This window comes from Microtus oregoni, unplaced genomic scaffold (assembly GCF_018167655.1).
Source record: "Microtus oregoni isolate MIOR12 unplaced genomic scaffold, Mior012 000028F_ref0000031, whole genome shotgun sequence".
Taxonomy (NCBI): Eukaryota; Metazoa; Chordata; class Mammalia; order Rodentia; family Cricetidae; genus Microtus; species Microtus oregoni.
Genome location: NW_024543087.1, coordinates 32707418 through 32724567, shown reverse-complemented (window position 1 = coordinate 32724567; position 17150 = coordinate 32707418). Strand labels below are relative to the sequence as shown.

The 17150-nt window shown below is 46.3% G+C and overlaps 1 protein-coding gene across 1 annotated transcript in view; it reads right to left on the bottom strand.

Annotated features, from left to right (window-relative positions):
* Tbc1d2b (TBC1 domain family member 2B) overlaps positions 1 to 17150 on the bottom strand; it is a 68050-nt gene that overhangs the window by 28248 nt on the left and 22652 nt on the right. Inside the window, exon 3 of the mRNA XM_041677272.1 lies at positions 8219 to 8387. Within this exon, the coding sequence (XP_041533206.1) occupies positions 8219 to 8387 (169 nt within the window). The remainder of the gene's footprint in view (positions 1 to 8218; positions 8388 to 17150) is intronic.

Below are 17150 nucleotides of genomic sequence, written 5' to 3'. Positions count from 1 at the left end.
TTGTTGCTCCTGTAGATGACCCTGGTTTGGTTTCCAACACACACAAGGCAGCTCAACTCTTAGTTCCAGGGCATACAACCACTTTTGGCCTCCACAGGCACTAGGCATGCATATGGCACACAAACATACATGTAGGCAACACACACACACAAAATAATCTAAAAAATATTTTTAAAAAAGCATTTAAAAAAGTACATGATAAAAAAGTTATCATATACTAGTTTAAAAAGGGTCACACCCACAACAGCTAAAGTTAAGAGCAACAGTAATTCCCAGTGTTCAGGAGGATGTGCGGCAACCGGGAGTGGCCTTGTAGTGTTGGTGGGAATGTGAACCACAGTCACTTTGAAGGGTGATGTCAAGTAAACGAATGTTAACAGGCTATAATGGCCCGAAAGAGTTCACTTATTTTAAATTCTTAAGAAGGACAGCTACAGTGAAAGAAAGCAGCTTGCAGGTTGCTCACGGCCATGGTTAGGGGAGGGCTCATGAGGAAACACACTTTTTCCCTCCTACAACCGCCATCTGAGACAGGGTCTCACTGTACAGCCCCACCTGGCACAGAACTGGATAGATAGACCATGCTGGCTTCAAACTTACTGAGGTTTGCTTGCCTCTGCCCCCAACAAGCTAGGATTGTGGGCTTGTGCCCTGACATGCAACTATAAATTCTGAGGTGTGATTTTTAACATGTGCCAGCCCATACTCCTAAAATAAGTGAGACTACAGGTAAACCACACTGCAATATGGCTGCTCAACAAGGACAACCTGTGCACCACCGGTGTTGCCCCAGGCAGACTACAGGCGGGAAGCGAAAGCTGATTCCATCTCCAGTTTGAGCTAGACGGATGACACTCTTGCACAAAGCAGCTATGTCTCAATATTTTAGTTTTGGTGTGTGTTGTGCAGTTGTGTTTTCCTGTGCATGCATGTGGAGGCCAAACGCCAGTATCAAGTATCTCTCCCTATTGCTCTCTACTTCTTTATTTAATTTTGCTTTAGTTTTGAGCTAGAGAGATAGCACGGTAGATAAGAACACTGGCTGTTTTTCCGGAGGACCTGGGTTCAATTCCCAGCAAGCACTCACATGGTACCTCACAACTGCCCATAACTGCAGTTCCAGGAGATATAAATCCCTCTTCTGGTCTCCATGGGCACTGGGCATGCATGTGGCACACAGGCATACATGTACACAAAATATTCATCCTCATAATAAGCTATGTATTTCCGGGGCAGGCATGTGCACCACAGTACATGTGCAGAGGAGGACAGTTTTCCAGACCTCAGGTAAGCAGGCTTGGTGGTGAACACTTTTCCTGGCTTGGCCCTCTCACCAGCCTTCCCACTTTATTTCTGACACAAGTCTCCTGAGCTGGAACTCACTATTTTACCTAGACTGGCTGGCCCCAAGCTTTCTGGAGCTCTTCCCCAGTACTGGGGTGACAGATGTGGACCCAATGAGTGGTTTTTACAAGGGGACTAAGGATCCCAAATCAGGTCCTCATGCGTGAGCTGCAAGCATTTTTTCATTGAGCCACCCGAGTCCCTTAATATTTGTGTTTTTAAAAGCATGATTTACCCCTTTTATTTGAATTTCACTAAAGTAATTTAAAAATTTAGAAGAACACAAAGAAATTATAAAGTACATGTAGGTTATCATACTGCTGGGAAAAGATGTGAAGGTATCACTTTATACACACACACACACACACACACACACACACACACACACACACACAGCTTTACCCTAAAACCTGGTGACTACACCTGTCTAACACCTGAAGGACTGAGACCAGATGGAAGTACACAGGGTAAGCATGTTGCATGTTACTCAAGCTTAATCTCTCCTGGTGCCTGGCTCTGGACATGCTGGAGCTCTGTCAATCCCCAGGGGAACCTAATGATCACGCTGCTGTCATGGTCAACTCTGGCTTCATAACACTCCAGAACTGTACAGAAAATGATTTCAAAATAGTTGCTCTGGAAGAAAAGGAAGTCTCACAAATGCTTTCCCTACCCCTGCACAGTCCCTGCACCTGTGATCCTGCCCCAACATTCTGTGACATTCTCCAGGCCAGAACTCCTTGTTCCTACTCTCCTACATGTTTCAGGAGGTAAAAAATCTCCTTGCCATTGGCCACAGCTTCAAACTGTGCTCCTGTTCTTTCTTGAAGAATGGCGTGTGCAGCAGCGAGCTGAGGCGCAACTGGAGCCCTGTCTGCCGCTCTCGTTCTTCAAGCCAACCCCGAAAGGAGAAATGAGAGCAGAGAAGACCCAAACTCAGCCTGTGCAGGAAGAAAGGCAGTTTCAATAACTAACTTCACGTCCTCTGCTCCCCCCACCAGAGTTTGTTTCCAGGCGGTCGCAAACCCCTGCCGCTGAGGGACAGCTCTGGAGTGCTGCCACAACTGCCAAGGCTTGGGTAAAGGGGAAATGAGACTGGCTTCAAAGTGAAGTCTCTTTCAGCTCAAGTACTTTTAGCCACACTCGGGGTGAGTGCGTTCTTGGCAGAATCCAAATCTTTATTGTGCAACACACTGTGCCACACTTTCCCAAACAAATAAATATAATTTAAAGTTATTCAAATAACACAGTAACTATGTACTCAATACTCACTGTAATCTCGACGAGCAAGTGGGCTTTAGAAGTTGAGAGAAGGGTTTGGAATGGCCCATCAAATCTCTCCTGAGCCTACAGTTCACATGCTGCCTGCACAGCACCCAGCCTTTTTCAGTGGTGAAAGGTGGGCTAAGGTGGAGGGTCTGGGTACTTAAAGAAGGCTGGGGACAGCAAGGAAGCAGGCTACCCAAGGGGCAGTACTCAGCTCTTTTCCCTCAGACCGTTTTCAGAAAACAAAACAGGAGGTACCCTCTCACTGGAGGTGACTCAGCATTTTTTCCTCTGAACTGATGAGCAGATACCCACAATTAGGAAACAGGTTAAACAAAGGGCACACCCACACTCCTGAATCTGTCTGTAGCCCCAGAAGAGCTACTGAGTGAGGCCATCCAGACCATACAGTGCTCAACCTCGGGATCCTGGAGCTGTCACTCACGCTCCATCACTGCCTAGCCTCTCACTCTGCAGGGAAGAGCACTGGAGCAGTGGACCTCGTGACTGGGATGTCACAGGGGAAACGTCAGAACATGAAGGCACTGAGAGAGTGTGTACTGCAGGGTCTCTTTCAACAGGCAGAGAGAATTCCAGAGCGCTTCCATCTATGACTCTATTTCTAGTAGTTACTTCTAGAATGTGGATTGAGAAAGGCCTCTGTTTTAGCTCCAAGCCCCTCAGCAGGAACAGGCCTCTTTCTTTGTAAGCATGTATGCCTTTCACTGTCAAGTAGAAACGCAGGACTAAGAAACGACAGGCTGAATGCAGCTGGTGGGTGGCAACATGCAAGCCAGGAGGCTCTGGGCTCATCGAGGCCAGAGCTTGGGGTCCAAAGTCTGAGTATTTCAGAGAAGATTGAGGGCCCAGGCTGTGCTTCCTACCACTTGTCCCACCGACCCCTATCACAATACCCGTATTCCAATGGGAGATGGAGAAGTGCTGGGGAGGCGAGAGAAAGCAGGAACCAGTGGAAAACGCCAACGTGATGGGATAAATAATACCCACTGCCCACAAGGGCCACATCTGAATCTCAGAAAAGCAACTCTGTTGTGATTACAGGAAGGCTCTTGAGTTGGGGAGGTCATGCTGGGTAATCTGAGGCACCGAGAGCAGAAAGAGTTGACTCAGGCTACTGAGAACTTGACTCTTGGAACAAGTGGGTCCATCAGGCCCAGCAGAAGATACCAACTGTTCCTTCTTATACAGCCCCCAGCTCTAATTAAAATTAGGAAATTTGGGCTAACTGCTTGATGGCCTTGGATAAGGCAGGGACTGACATTCTCTGGGGTCTGTTTTCCTATACTGTGTCAGATACCATTCCAGCCATGGCTAAGGTCTTTGTGTCTGCAAGGCACAACCATGACTTCTCTAAAGCTGTAGCAGTCCTGCCAATGAACGGGCCTCTGGAAGAGCATGGTTCCAATCAAGAGGGGAAGGACTGCTGGCGAGGAGGGCTAGCTAGGTGCAAACAATGCTATGTCCTAGGAAGCTTGTAGGAAAGACTGGGCATAGACAAGGCAGCATACACAGCCCGCCCTTCTTCAGCCCCATCCCTGTGCCTCCCCAAGAAGGCCTGGTTCTGCAAACACCCGTGAGGCAGCAACAGGACTACAATCCTCACTTTCTTGGCAAAGACTGATTTACACCTTAAAACAAGGAAAACATAAGCAAGTACCACATAGCCACAGACATAAATGACTTCCCCAAATGCACCAGATATCGGGGCACTGGTTTGGGCTGGGGTGACCTTCTCTTTGAAATGGGGCTCTGAAAGAGATGAGTCACCAGGCAAAGCCCTAAATGGCAAAACCAGTGGATTCCTAGGAATCTGAGTCACATAGACAAGTGACATTGCCACCAGGCTTGAAGGGTCATGAGGAAAAGAGAAACAAAGGGCCCAGGACACAGCCAGCAGCAGAATCAGTAGAAGACTCAGCAGAGACAACCTTGAAAGGTAAGCACACCTTCCCAGCAGGCTCCGACTTCCCATGCATTGGGGGGGGGGGAGGTGTTCTCCACCTGACATGAAGGGAAGGCCCACACTGTTTATGGCCTCAAAGACTGAGAGCAGTATCTGTAGCACTGTATCCTCTAGCCAGACCTGGCTGAGCACTACCAACCAGCCAGATTCTACGAGGCTGTGATTATTCATACAGACCACCTGGAATTTCTTACGGGGTCAAGCTCTGTTACCTGATGGATGGGGTAGGTTAAATGAGAAAGCCATTAAAGCAGGGAACTAAGTAAAGTAACTACACCTACAACAGAGGTGCCTATGCAGGAGTGAGCAAGAGGATTCGCCTGCCAGGGCTACTGGCTGCAGTCTGCCCTGCCTGGATAATCCACACTTGTAAGATGTCACCCGACTGCTGCTGCTGCTCTTAATGGAATAAAGAATACACTTACAATGTAGGCCTAGATTACAGGCTTTTGCAAGTTTTTCTTCTTGATTCCTCAAAACCATGCCATCCACATTGTCTCAACAATATTTTAGTGGCATAAACCTTTATCAACTTTTTTCCTAAGCATCTAACTTTCAATAGAAAAAAATATATTTTAAGAGATTACTAAGTGATTCAATCACACAATACAAGAATAGGTACAATGAACATCAGGATAGTATGAAGAAGAATGTTCCTCAGATATTTAAATACTTGGCCCCTAGCTAGTGGAACTCTTTGGGAAGGATTAGGAGGTATGGTCTTGTTGGAAGAGGTGTGTCACTAGGGGTGGGCTTTGAAGTTTCAAAAGCCCAGGTCATTCCCATTTAGTACCCCTGCTTCCTACTGGGAGATAGGGGTGCAAGCTCCTAGCTACTGCTTAGTGCCATGCCTGCCTGCCTGCTGGCCTGCTTCTACTATGATGGGGACTCTGCAACTATGAGCCCCAAACCAAACATTTATAACTTGCCTTGGCCATGGTACTCTGTCACCACAACTGAACAGTAACTAAAACAGCATCAGCTATTAGACTCCGGCAAATCCGAACCTCAGCTGTGGAAGCAGAGCATGGGCCCTCGGGTATTGTAGAAAAGTGTGGAATTTAAACTCTCAGCTCACCAGGTGATTCCAATGGAGGGCCCCAGCTGAACTAATGAACACAATGAAGCTACACACAAGTCATCTTCAAACCCTGACCACAATACGAGTTTGAATCCACTACAAAAATAGAACCTTTGAGCCATTCATTTTGGGGAAAAATAGCTTTACTATTTCTTTTTTTTTCAAAAATATTTATTATTATTATGTTTACAATATTCTGACTGTGTGTATGTCTGCAGGCCAGAAGAGGACATCAGACGTTATTACAGATGGTTGTGAGCCACCATGTGGTTGCCGGGAATTGAACTCAGGACCTTTGGAAGAGCAGGCAATGCTCTTAACCACTGAGCCATCTCTCCAGCCCTAGCTTTACTATTTCTAAGGTCATTAAGTTTTCTCCAGGTTGGGGTTGTAGCTGAGAGGGCATGAGCTTGCTTAGCATGTCCCAATCCCTGGAACTATAAAGGTTCTCCATTCACCCAGGTCATTTTGTTTTAACCTCCTACAGCATGCCCACAAGCTAAAAGAAAAGAAAAAACACAAGCACGTGAGCTCTGTCTGAGCATCCTCTTCTGCAGAGAGCAGTCGTCACAAGACCCAACATGATGACATTCACTTTCCTTCAAACTGAGTCCCAGGCTCTGTTCCATGTTGCTTGTTCGTATTAACTTATCATCATCCAGTCCATCCCATGAGGTATACAAGCTTACTTACAAATGAGAAACACAGGCACAGAATGGTAAGCAACTTGCGTGAGACAGTCGATTATGAAGCGGCACAGCTGAGAATTCTCTCAAGGAGTCTGCCTCTTACAGCATGCAATGCTACAACAGCACAGCTGGCATTGCTCCTGTTGACATTAACTCCAAACTTGCTTTAAGAGTTGTCACATACAAAAGTGACATATATTCTCTCTTCTGGGCTCATGCACAGAACACAAACCTTCCTACTAACTCTCATTTCTAACTTAAGCCAAGTCTCCTAAGAATCTGTGTCCACCAAACATATTGCTGCCAACATACATGAATTGTCTCCATATAATACATACAACTCAGTAATAAAAAGCCAATAGTATTTTAAACAGGCAAAGGATCTGTTATGTTGAACAGATCCAACACAGAAGGATGCACAAATGGCCACGTGGCAAAAGACGCTGTTAGTCATCATTGACATGCAAACCAATCCCACAGTAAGACACCAGTCGATTCACACTAGTAGGATGGCTAGGGTCACACAGATGACACTGGGGCTGTGGAGAGTGCTTGCAGGCCTGCGGGGACTGTCTTGATTACGTTAATCAAGGTGGGAAGAGCTGTTTGGGTCCTGGACTATGTATGAGGAGAAAGGGGGCTGAGCGCGACATGCATTCCTTCCTCCCTGCTCTTGCCTGGATTTGCCTCGCTGTTCCAGGTCCTTGCCACCTTAACTTTCGCACAACTGTAGAGCACACCTGGAACTGTAAGCCGGATAAATAAAGTCACTTTTGTCAGAGTGCCTTATCACAGTAACAGGAAACAAAACTAGGACAGTATACATGGACAGTATTTAGCCAGAAAAGAAAGTAAGATATTTAAACATTACTACCTTGATAAATCTTGACAACATTATGCTAAGTGCAGAAAGCCACATAAAGGGCTCATATTGTGCAATCCCATTTACATGAAAGGTTCAAAGCAAACAAATCCACACAGTCAGAAGCAGATTAGTGGTTGCCTGCGACTGAAGGTGGAGAGGGGGAAAGAAGGCAAGAGAGGCAGGAAAGGATTGCACAACTTCTGAGGGTGATGAAAACATTCTAAAACTGAGTCCGGCTCACCCATGCCTATAATCCCTGACCTGAGAAACTGAGACAGCAGGGCAGCTACAAGTTCAAGACTAGCCTGGCTAAACAAACAAACAAACCAAACAGTAACAACAACAAAATGTTCTATAATTGATTATATAACTCTGGATGTATGAAAACCCACAAAATACTATATTGTAAATGGATAAATTATATATAATTTCAACAAGGCCTTCCTTTAATTGTTTTTATTGGGCTATATATTTCCCCCCTGCACCTTCTACTATGATCCCCATACTCCCAATTTACTCAGGAGATCTCAACAAAGCCTTTCTTAAAAACAAACAAAAACGCACGTCCATTCTTACTGGCCCATGCACCTACAGAGCACAGAACTCTGGGCCAGTCCTGAGATTTGGGAACAGGGTGAAGTGGGAGGGGCAAAAAGCCCAGCCCTGCATCTTGAAGCCTTGTCAGCTCAGATCACCCCACTCCCCACTTCAGCTAGTTTCAGTCTCTGTAAAATGTCAGCCATTTGATCTACCAGACATAGTCAAGCAATCAGATGAAACCACGTGATGACTCTTGGCATGGTACCAGAAACACAGCAGGCATACTGTTTAAGAAAATGACCTATGTGTGAAAGTGCTGCAAAGCACAAAGACCCTTCATACATGTAAAGTGGCTTTATGATGTCACATATAAACATATAACCCACATTATAACTCATTATCAAAGGAAACCCATCTTCAATAGCATATGCTACTTCCCAAAGACTCACTTGAGCTCATTACCCCACTGCTTCAGAGAGTAAAAGTTAATGGAATTCGGAAGCCCTGGGGCTGGCTGGCGAGCAGCTCGGTCTCCCACCAGCTCTCCAGGGGCAGCTTCCACCGCGAGCACAGTTCTGGCTTTTTCCGCAGAAGGATTTGGGTGCTGGGAAATTATATCTGAAAGAAAGGTAAACAATTGTCAGTTACCCCAAACTTTCCCAGGAAACCTGTCATCCCACATAAAACACTGATTTGCCATACTACATAAGAATATCAGCCATATGTTAACAGCACATTTTGATGCATGCTATATAAAATCATAGTCTGTGGGTGGCTTGTGTGCTCATGTGCTATCTTCTAAAGTAGAGCCATGCTTCTCATAGTAAGGTGATGATGTGTTTCAAGGCTACCAAAATTAACTGTTGGTTCAGGGAGAGAGAAAAGGCACAATACCCCTCTAGTCTTATAGATCAGTAACGACATGACAGGATCCACTCACCTGTATTGATAAGGAACAATTTCCAGAGTTAAACTGCTATTTGAAAATAGGAAAGCAAGGATCAGCTTTGTACACTCTATTTACTCTGTTTCTTCTAGGGAAACGGAGAGATTACAGATATGAACATGTTTTCCAAACCGCAAACTGTGACAGTGAAAAAGTAAGTTTTATCACAGAACAGGATCTCAGCAAACTCACAGGCAAAAGCAATGACACCCAAACATGGTTCAAGTTCAAAACTTTTCCTTAAAATGTAAGCTTTGAGAATTGGAGAGTTGGCTCAGGGATAAAGAACACTGACTGCTCCTGTAGAGGGGATCTAAATTCAGTGTCCTTGCACCTACGCGGCAGTTTACTAGTCTGTAATTCCAGTTTCAGGAGATGTGATGCCCTCTTCTGGCCTCTACAGGTACTGTGGTCATGTGGAATACTTTCAAACATGACACACACACACTACACACACACACAGCCAAACACTCATACATACAAATAAAATAATTTAAAAAATGTAACTTCTGGAGATGTTGCAGCTTGAAATAATATGATGCTCAAGATTTATTTGGAAATAACAATATTTATAGCTTAAATAATATCTGCTTCAAGCAACATGTTAATTGTTTCAAAATTAGAAAAACAGGTAAGGGTAGGAAATAAAAATGTCATAAAGTAATAAAAATAGTAACTCAAGTCATCTAATAAACAGGAAGGTAACACTGTTACTTGTTTTACACCCTGATTAAAGAAATAATCCTAACAAGCCAAACATCTTGTATTCTTCCCAGTGGCAACATCTGAGAATAACGAATGTTTGTGAACAGAACTTCATGCTATTTCATTATAACCAACTCGGTCTACATGTCTTTTTAACAGTGTTCACAATATTACTATGAAAACACAGGTTGACTAGAACTGATAACTACTGATAGCCAAGAAGAAAATCAGTTTCTAATAGGACCAGCACTGCCCAGGGCTGCTTAGGACTGGTCTCCACAAAACGCTGGCCAAGAAAACAGGGCCCAAGAATCCTGGGCAGCGACTGCCCCTGGAGACGGATGTCCTGGTTGGGAATGTCTCCTCAGAGGCTCTCACTTTGTAGGCAGCTCACTGACTTGACTGCTGTCAGTGTCAGTGGGAAAGGCTCCAGAGTGCCCTGTAAAAGAGCCCCGAGGGTGACAGGAACAGGGGCTGCTGTCGGGAGAACAACACACAGCTTATATATACGCTGTCATGTCTCAAGCACCAAGTGCTGAGGGAATAGCACCCATGATACTGAGCTGCTACTCTAAAGGAAAACTAAGGAAGGTCAGCATGGCCAGCTCCCAGTCACCAGAGGATACATGGAGTTCTGGTGGCCAGACCCTTGCTCTGGGTCTTAGGGTTCCAGGAGATGCCTGGGGACTGATGGCGGGGGAGTAGGAAAAGCGCAGTGGCTGCTCTCTTCACTTAGATGTTGGGGTTCCCCTTAAGATTTCATTTGGAAAGGGGATCTAATAAGCAAAAGAAAAAAGTTCAGGCACCACGAATTCAGGCCACTCTCTAGCTACTGTGTCACGACACTAAATGCCCGAGCCAGGCATAAAAGAGTCACCTGTTTTGGCAGTAACACATACGGCTAAAAAGCAAAGAAGACATTGGTCAGCACCCGACAGTCAAAATATAGCAGGCACTTACCACCTGTTAGTACTCGCGTTAGTCCACGGGCACACAGGGATGGAAGGTCTACTCTTTACTTCAGGAAAGTCAGAGCTGTTCTATAGACTTCCTGAGGGCAGGCCTCTCACAGACCCAACTTGAGTGAGAGCATGGTTGTTCTAAGCCTAACCAGGAAACAAGCAACCAGCTGTATCCACAGCTACGCTCAGCAGGTGCAGTTCTTTTTCCTGTGTGGGCTGGCAGCGAGGTCATGAGGCCCCGCAGGAGCAAGCGCTATCATACTCTCGGATGTGACAAGGTACCTATTACCATGAAAACCAAGGGTTTGCGGCAAACCCCTGCCTACTCAAGGACTTTAGAGGAGCTGGAGGGTGCAGGGGCAGAAAAGGTCTACAGGGAGACCATGGAAGGCCATGCTGCAGAAATGATTTCTAGTGGGGTCTTGTGTAGAAATGATACTTTAAAGTCATCACTGTCTGAAAAAGAAGCGGCTTCCTGGCTGGGTATGCTTGCTTATTTATTTATTTGCTTATTAAATTTTACATGTTTGAGCACTTTGCCTACATATATATGTTTACCATGTACAGGCCTGATACCCATGGAGGTCAGAAAAGGGTGCCAGAACCCTGGGAACTGGAGTTATGAATGGTTGTGGATTGCCGTGTGGGTGTTGAGAAAATAACTCAGCAAGTGATCTTAATTGTTGAGCCACCTTTCCAGTCCTGAGTATATTTTTACAGCGACTGCAGCTTCAATTTACTTTTGCTTGTTTTTTGTTTGGTTTGGTTTTTAAAAACACTTCACCCAAAGTATAGCTGCTGGATTCTCTTCAGTATGTGCTCTGACAGCTGCATTCAGGAGGCCTCTAGAAGGAGAGCAGGGGACATGCCCTAACATTATTATACAGGGAGCCTAGGAAGAAACAGGGGGCTGGGAGCTGCTCGGAGCATGGCGCATGTTCTTTGGCAACTGCAGTGGGAAGAGAAAATCTGCCTGGAGGGTGTCTTCCATTCTTCTTAGGCATTTAGTGATAAACCTTGGAGAGCTGGACTACAGTACACTTCCTCGGGCCCTATTCTATGGCAACCCCTAGATTTCATTCCCTGCAATGTCCCAGTGTCCTGCCACAGCTCTCCCACAAAAGTGCTGATGCTCACCTGACCAGCCTGTGAGTCTGTTCCCTCCCTTCCTGCTCTCACCTTGCGAGAAACTTCTGCAGACAGCAAAGTGCATACATGTCCCAGGGAATCCTCACGGAGAGATGGCCATTTTCCCCACACCAGTGTGGGGGTGGGGGCAGGAACTGGCAACTCCACAGTAGGTGGGGGAGGACAGGATGTGCTGAATGAGGACTATGGGCTTGTGAGGCCAGCACTCCACCACGGAGCTACAATCCCAGTCCAGATTGGGGAGGAGTACGCGGTCAGGAACAGGGACACCTTCGTGAAGCTGTAGTTCCCATAGAGACGCAAAAAGTCAGGGTTCTGAGAGCCCCTGGGGAGGACCAGCCGATGTGACAAAGTTAAAGCTGATCCATCTGCTTATAATTCCCACCAAGAACACAGCCTGAAGCCTGGGGCTTTGTCTGATTCACTAAAAGCAAATAACACCGAGCAGCAGAGGGGTGCAGGTGAAATGGGTAACATGACCGGCCGAATGGCTAATGACAGTAAGTTGCTGTGAGGCGAGAACGGCTTCCTGTGGGCTGAGGAAATGACGCAGGAGGTGACAGAGGTTTCCACAGTTCTCAATGGACTGACACTCATGCTTTCTCCTGACTTTCCTCTTCCTGCCATTTCCTGGTAAGTTCCCTATAGTGATATTTATGTTTTAATAAATAAAAGCTTGCCTGAATATCAGAAGGGCAAAGCTAAGTCACAAGAGGTTAGGCAATGTGCCACACACCTTTAATCCCAGGATTTGGGAGACAGGCAGTTCAAGGCCGCCCTGGGTTACACAAGAACAAGGTAGAAAGAGATCCAGGTGGTGGTGGCTCACATATTTAATCCCAGTACTAGGGAGTCACGTGCCTTTAATCCCAGCACTAGGGGGGAATATATGATGGGAGGAGACAATGCTCAGGGCTCAGTCTGCAGTCGCCCAGCCTTGGTAGAAGTAAGACTTCTCTAGTGGCTTGGCTGTTTTGTTTTCTGGTCTTCAGCTTGAATCCCAATATCTGTCTCTGGGTTTTTATTAATTGTGCTACAGTTCTCTGAATTAGTAGGGGTGCACCAGACTCAGCTTTCCTCTCTCCTCCCCATCCATCCCTGATCTTCAGCAGTCTCAGGCCCAGCTGCCATTTATAGTACAGCACCCCTGTCTTCACTTGTACAGACTCAAACCCAGAGCCTGGCTCAGGACGCCTCCATGGGCCCAGACCCTGGCCAGCTGTGCACAGCCTCTTTTCACACCCCTCTCCTGGGTTTCCAGAGGCCTCTCCACACAGCTGAATTTTCACTCCATATCTCCCCCACAGCCTGACTTCCAAAGAACCTGGCTCTGAGAACGGCTCATTTCCCAGAAGGGGTTGCTGAGATGTGCTGAATCACAGTGATACACGCCTCTCAGAAACAGCGCTGCTATGACCATGGCTCATACGGGGAAACTGCAGGGTATTTTGTAGCATTTCACAAACAGGGTAATACAGACACACAACTGTGATCACTGCATAGGGCCGTGGCATTAGAAGACAACATGTGACTATTGTATGCTCCACCCACAGGCCTCCTTGCAGCCTAAAGGCCTAGTGCAGTGGTTCTCAACCTGTGAGTCACGATCCTGCATTCAGATATTTACATTACAGATCAGAATAGAAGGAAACTAGTTATGAAGTACCAATGAACATGACTTTAGGGGGGTCGCCACAACACGCAGCATTAGGAAGGTTGAGAACCACTGGTCTAGAGGAACCCCTGCCCACACTCACACAGACCTGCAGAAGGTGCGACAGTTACAGGAGGTGATGTCTTCTGCAGAGGAGGAAATGTGGTCGCCTCAAGCTGTTTTCACAACACAATTTTCTTAAGAAATACCAACCATGTGGAGGCACTCAGCACACTGAAACCGCGAGTCAGAGATAAGAGTCACCTGGCCCTGAAGTAAGATGTGGGGCTGGGAAGGAGAGAGGGCAGAGTAGGGTGAGGAATACCTCCATTGCCTGACGCTCAGGAAGTCTCACCAAGAGCAGGGTCCTGATGCCTCTGCTCTTTCTCTTAAGGTCTGTGGAGAATGCAGTGAACGAGTGGACTGGACATCTCCTTAAATCTGGATGCAGTGCTGTGCATTCTCAAGCACTATGGAAACCTGCAGGCAGACTCTTGGTTCCTAACGACCATGAAGATCTCTACATGTAGACAGTTGATTTTATCTTTCCAAAGCAGTAATTCAAAGCTAGGTCCTTATCCAACTGACTCTGGCAGACAATGGGTGGGGGTGGTGTCTAAGGCCCACCTCAGAAGCCAGGCTGTGAAGAGATGACAGAACACATAGAGGAAGAAGATCACCCCCCTTTCTAATACCTGACTGAAAAACTGAACAACCACACAAGAAACAAAAGTCTCTTTCGCCAAAGACAAGAAACACAGAAACAGAGGCAATTATGGGACAGAGCCAGTTCCCGACCAACTGTCCACGCTGCTTCCCGAGAGTCTGTGCGTCTTAGGATACACTCAGCTGAACTACTTGGCTCTCCTTATTTCCTTCTAACCATCTGATGTAGCCATGAGGAATGGCCACGTGAGAGTCACTGCTAATGAGAAGTGGAAGGTCTCTGTGAAAGCGTCCTCCTGTGATATGAGTGCCACCCCAGAGACAGTGAGCATGAGTCAGGAACTCAGTCCTATGCATGGGACAGTTAGACATGGCCGAGGAGTCAGCTCCAGCACCGAACTGTCCATAAGTTAGAAAAAGAAATAACGTTCTTGTTAATCCAGTTTCCTGTTAAATGCAGTGAAACATAATCCTCACCCATTTGAAGTCACATTACCAGGGGTACGTGTGTGAGCATGCCTGTGTGTGCAGGTACAGAATATCTCTACCCTCAGCCATGTGTTTTCCCTTCTAATCCCTGTGATGTGGAGAGTGGACAAATTTCATTTCCACGGCACAGTGTACACTCTTGCAGTCATGGGTAAGTGACCTGTTCAGAGCCTGATGATCAGAAAGCTTCCAGACAGGACCGCCTTCCAAGATAAATACTTAGCTCTGCGTGCGAAGTGTCAATTCCGTCTATGTTTCTCCACAGTGGCTTTAGGTGCCTGGAGAATCATGATGGATGGACACTCAAGACCACAAAGTGTTCAGCTGGGGGAGGTGACTAGACAGCAATAGGGCAAGTTTTTATGTTTCCTGGAAACCAGCGCTATGAAAAAGTCAAGCTAGTGTTAGCACAGTTAGCCACAGCTGACGACAGAAAATTAAAGGACATTGTCATATAACCACAAAATGTATCTTTTAACTTGTTTTTCCTTCTGATGATGAAACTAAAGGGCCTGGAATGCAGTTCTCTTTAAAATTTATGTGTATATGTCCACGTGCGTATATGCCATGTATGTACAGGTGCTCACAGGGACCAGAAATGGGCACTGGACCCTCTGGAACTGCGGTTACAAGCAGTTGTGAGCCGACCAACGTGGGTGCTGTTGTGAACCAAACTGAAGTCACCTGAAAGAGCAACAAGCATTCTCACCACCAAGCCATCCCTCCAGTCCCTGGTCTTCTTGGCTTTCTACTTGAGAATGTTTCACTTTCTGGATAGCTATGATTTTGAAAATGGCTCAGTGGTTCAAGGTTTCAATATTTGTTCTTCCTTATATTTCCTATCTAGAATTTAGAAGACATTTAAGGTTATTTCTATACAGATAATTTTCAAAACTCCACTGTGCTTTAGATTAAAAAAAAAACACCCCAATTTTTAAGGCCAACCAGCAAGCTCTCCCAGTCTGTTCCAGGTCTGGGTGGCCTCCGGGCATGGCTTTGCTGGCTCCTGCAGCCCTACTGACCTGTGACAATGCGGAAGGACCCTTCTCTGGCTCTTTCCTCTCCCTTTCTGTCTCTTTACTGACGGAGTCCCTGGCCATCTGTCCTTAGAGAGGCCCCGATAAGCCCGATGCTGAGCTCAGCCCAGCAAGGGCCCAGGCTGCCCTGTACTTCCCCCATTTGAACTTCTCGCTTTTCTCTGCACAAACACTCTAGCTCACAGAACACTTGAGGACGAGACTGAGGCCCACCTCAGGCACTTGCGGGATGAGCAAACAGCATGGCACAAACTCTAATTCCCATAGCTAGAGTACACAAACCAGGGGGGTACCAAATGAGACCTGGAGACGGCCACTCTGGCCCTCCAACCTCACCACTCGGGTTTGCAAGGAGCAGGACAGCCATGACAGGGGACTCAAGACTAGGTATGACCTCTTTGCCCTCCTTTCAGCTACACATCTAAGTCCTTGCTGGAGAGGAGTGATCTGTGTCCCCAGAGTGGAGGCAAGGGAGTCTGTTCAGTGCCAAAGGCATAAGCCACTAGCATGGAGGCTGCCCATGCCCCTACAGTTTCTTCCCAGTGTCCTGAGAGACCTTGAATATGATATAGAGCTTCTGTCTTGGAAAAGACATTAACAGTGACTTCCAAATACCTGTCTACAGGTTGAGAGCAGAGGCAGGAGGATTAGGAGTTCAAGGTCATTCTCAGCTACAGAGTGAGTTTGAAGCCAGCTTGGGCTATGTGAGACCCTGTTTCAGAAAAAAAAAAGAAACAAAACAAAAAGATAAAGATGCAGCTCAGTTGGCAGAATGCTTGCCCACCACACCCCAGGTCCCCATAAACCAACACAGTGGTACAAGCACATAGTTGAGGGGGGAGGATAGGAGTTCAAGGCTAGCCTAGATTACAGAGCCTGCCTCAAAACAATGAAAATAAAAATTAACTTATTAATCAAACCAAAAATAAGCCTCAGGCAACAGGAAGTCCTTTCTAAACTAGAGAGGGGCATGCACTTGAGCATAAAGAATTCCCTTCTGCTCCCAGGAGAACCAGACAAAGACTCCCAGGAAATCATCCACAGATACAAACACAGGCAGTATCAGGTAGGATCCTCTGACTCATATGGACAGTTGTTGAAAAATGCCCAACCAGGAAAAACACGGCAGGAAAATCCTAGTCTAACAGCTGCTAAGTGCCCAGAACTCAGATGCCACTGTCTTTGCTCTGCCGAGCAGAGGGTCCCACTTACTTTCCAGAGTGCAGACCACAGCTCTTCACAGAAATGCTAGAACAAACCCTGTACTGGTTTTAATTGTCATGTGCATTCCTTTGTAGTGTTAGTACAGGCCAGGCATGGTGTCATACACCTTTAACTCCAGAACCAGAGGCAGACATAGGTGATCTCTTGATTTAAATAGTGAGTTCCAGGCTAACCAAGGCTACATAGTGAGACCTTATCTCAGTAAGAAAGCCTAACTAAGAATGCTACTGCAGTGCTGGCAAGATAGCTCAGTGGGTCAACATGCTTGTTGCTGAGGTTCATGACCTGATTTGGATCCATCTCCAAGAACCACATAGTAGAGAGAGAAGTGACACCTGAAAATTGTCCTCTGACCTCCACATGCTCACTGTAGTACATACAGGTGCATGCACACACGTATACACACATACACACACATGTAAATATAATTTTTAAATTGTTAGTACAATGCCCTGGCCATTTTAGAGTTCACTTTAGAGCTCCAGGCTTGTTCTAACAAGCTAACAAAGAAAGCCACAAGAAACGGTCTCACATTATAGCCTTCAGAGG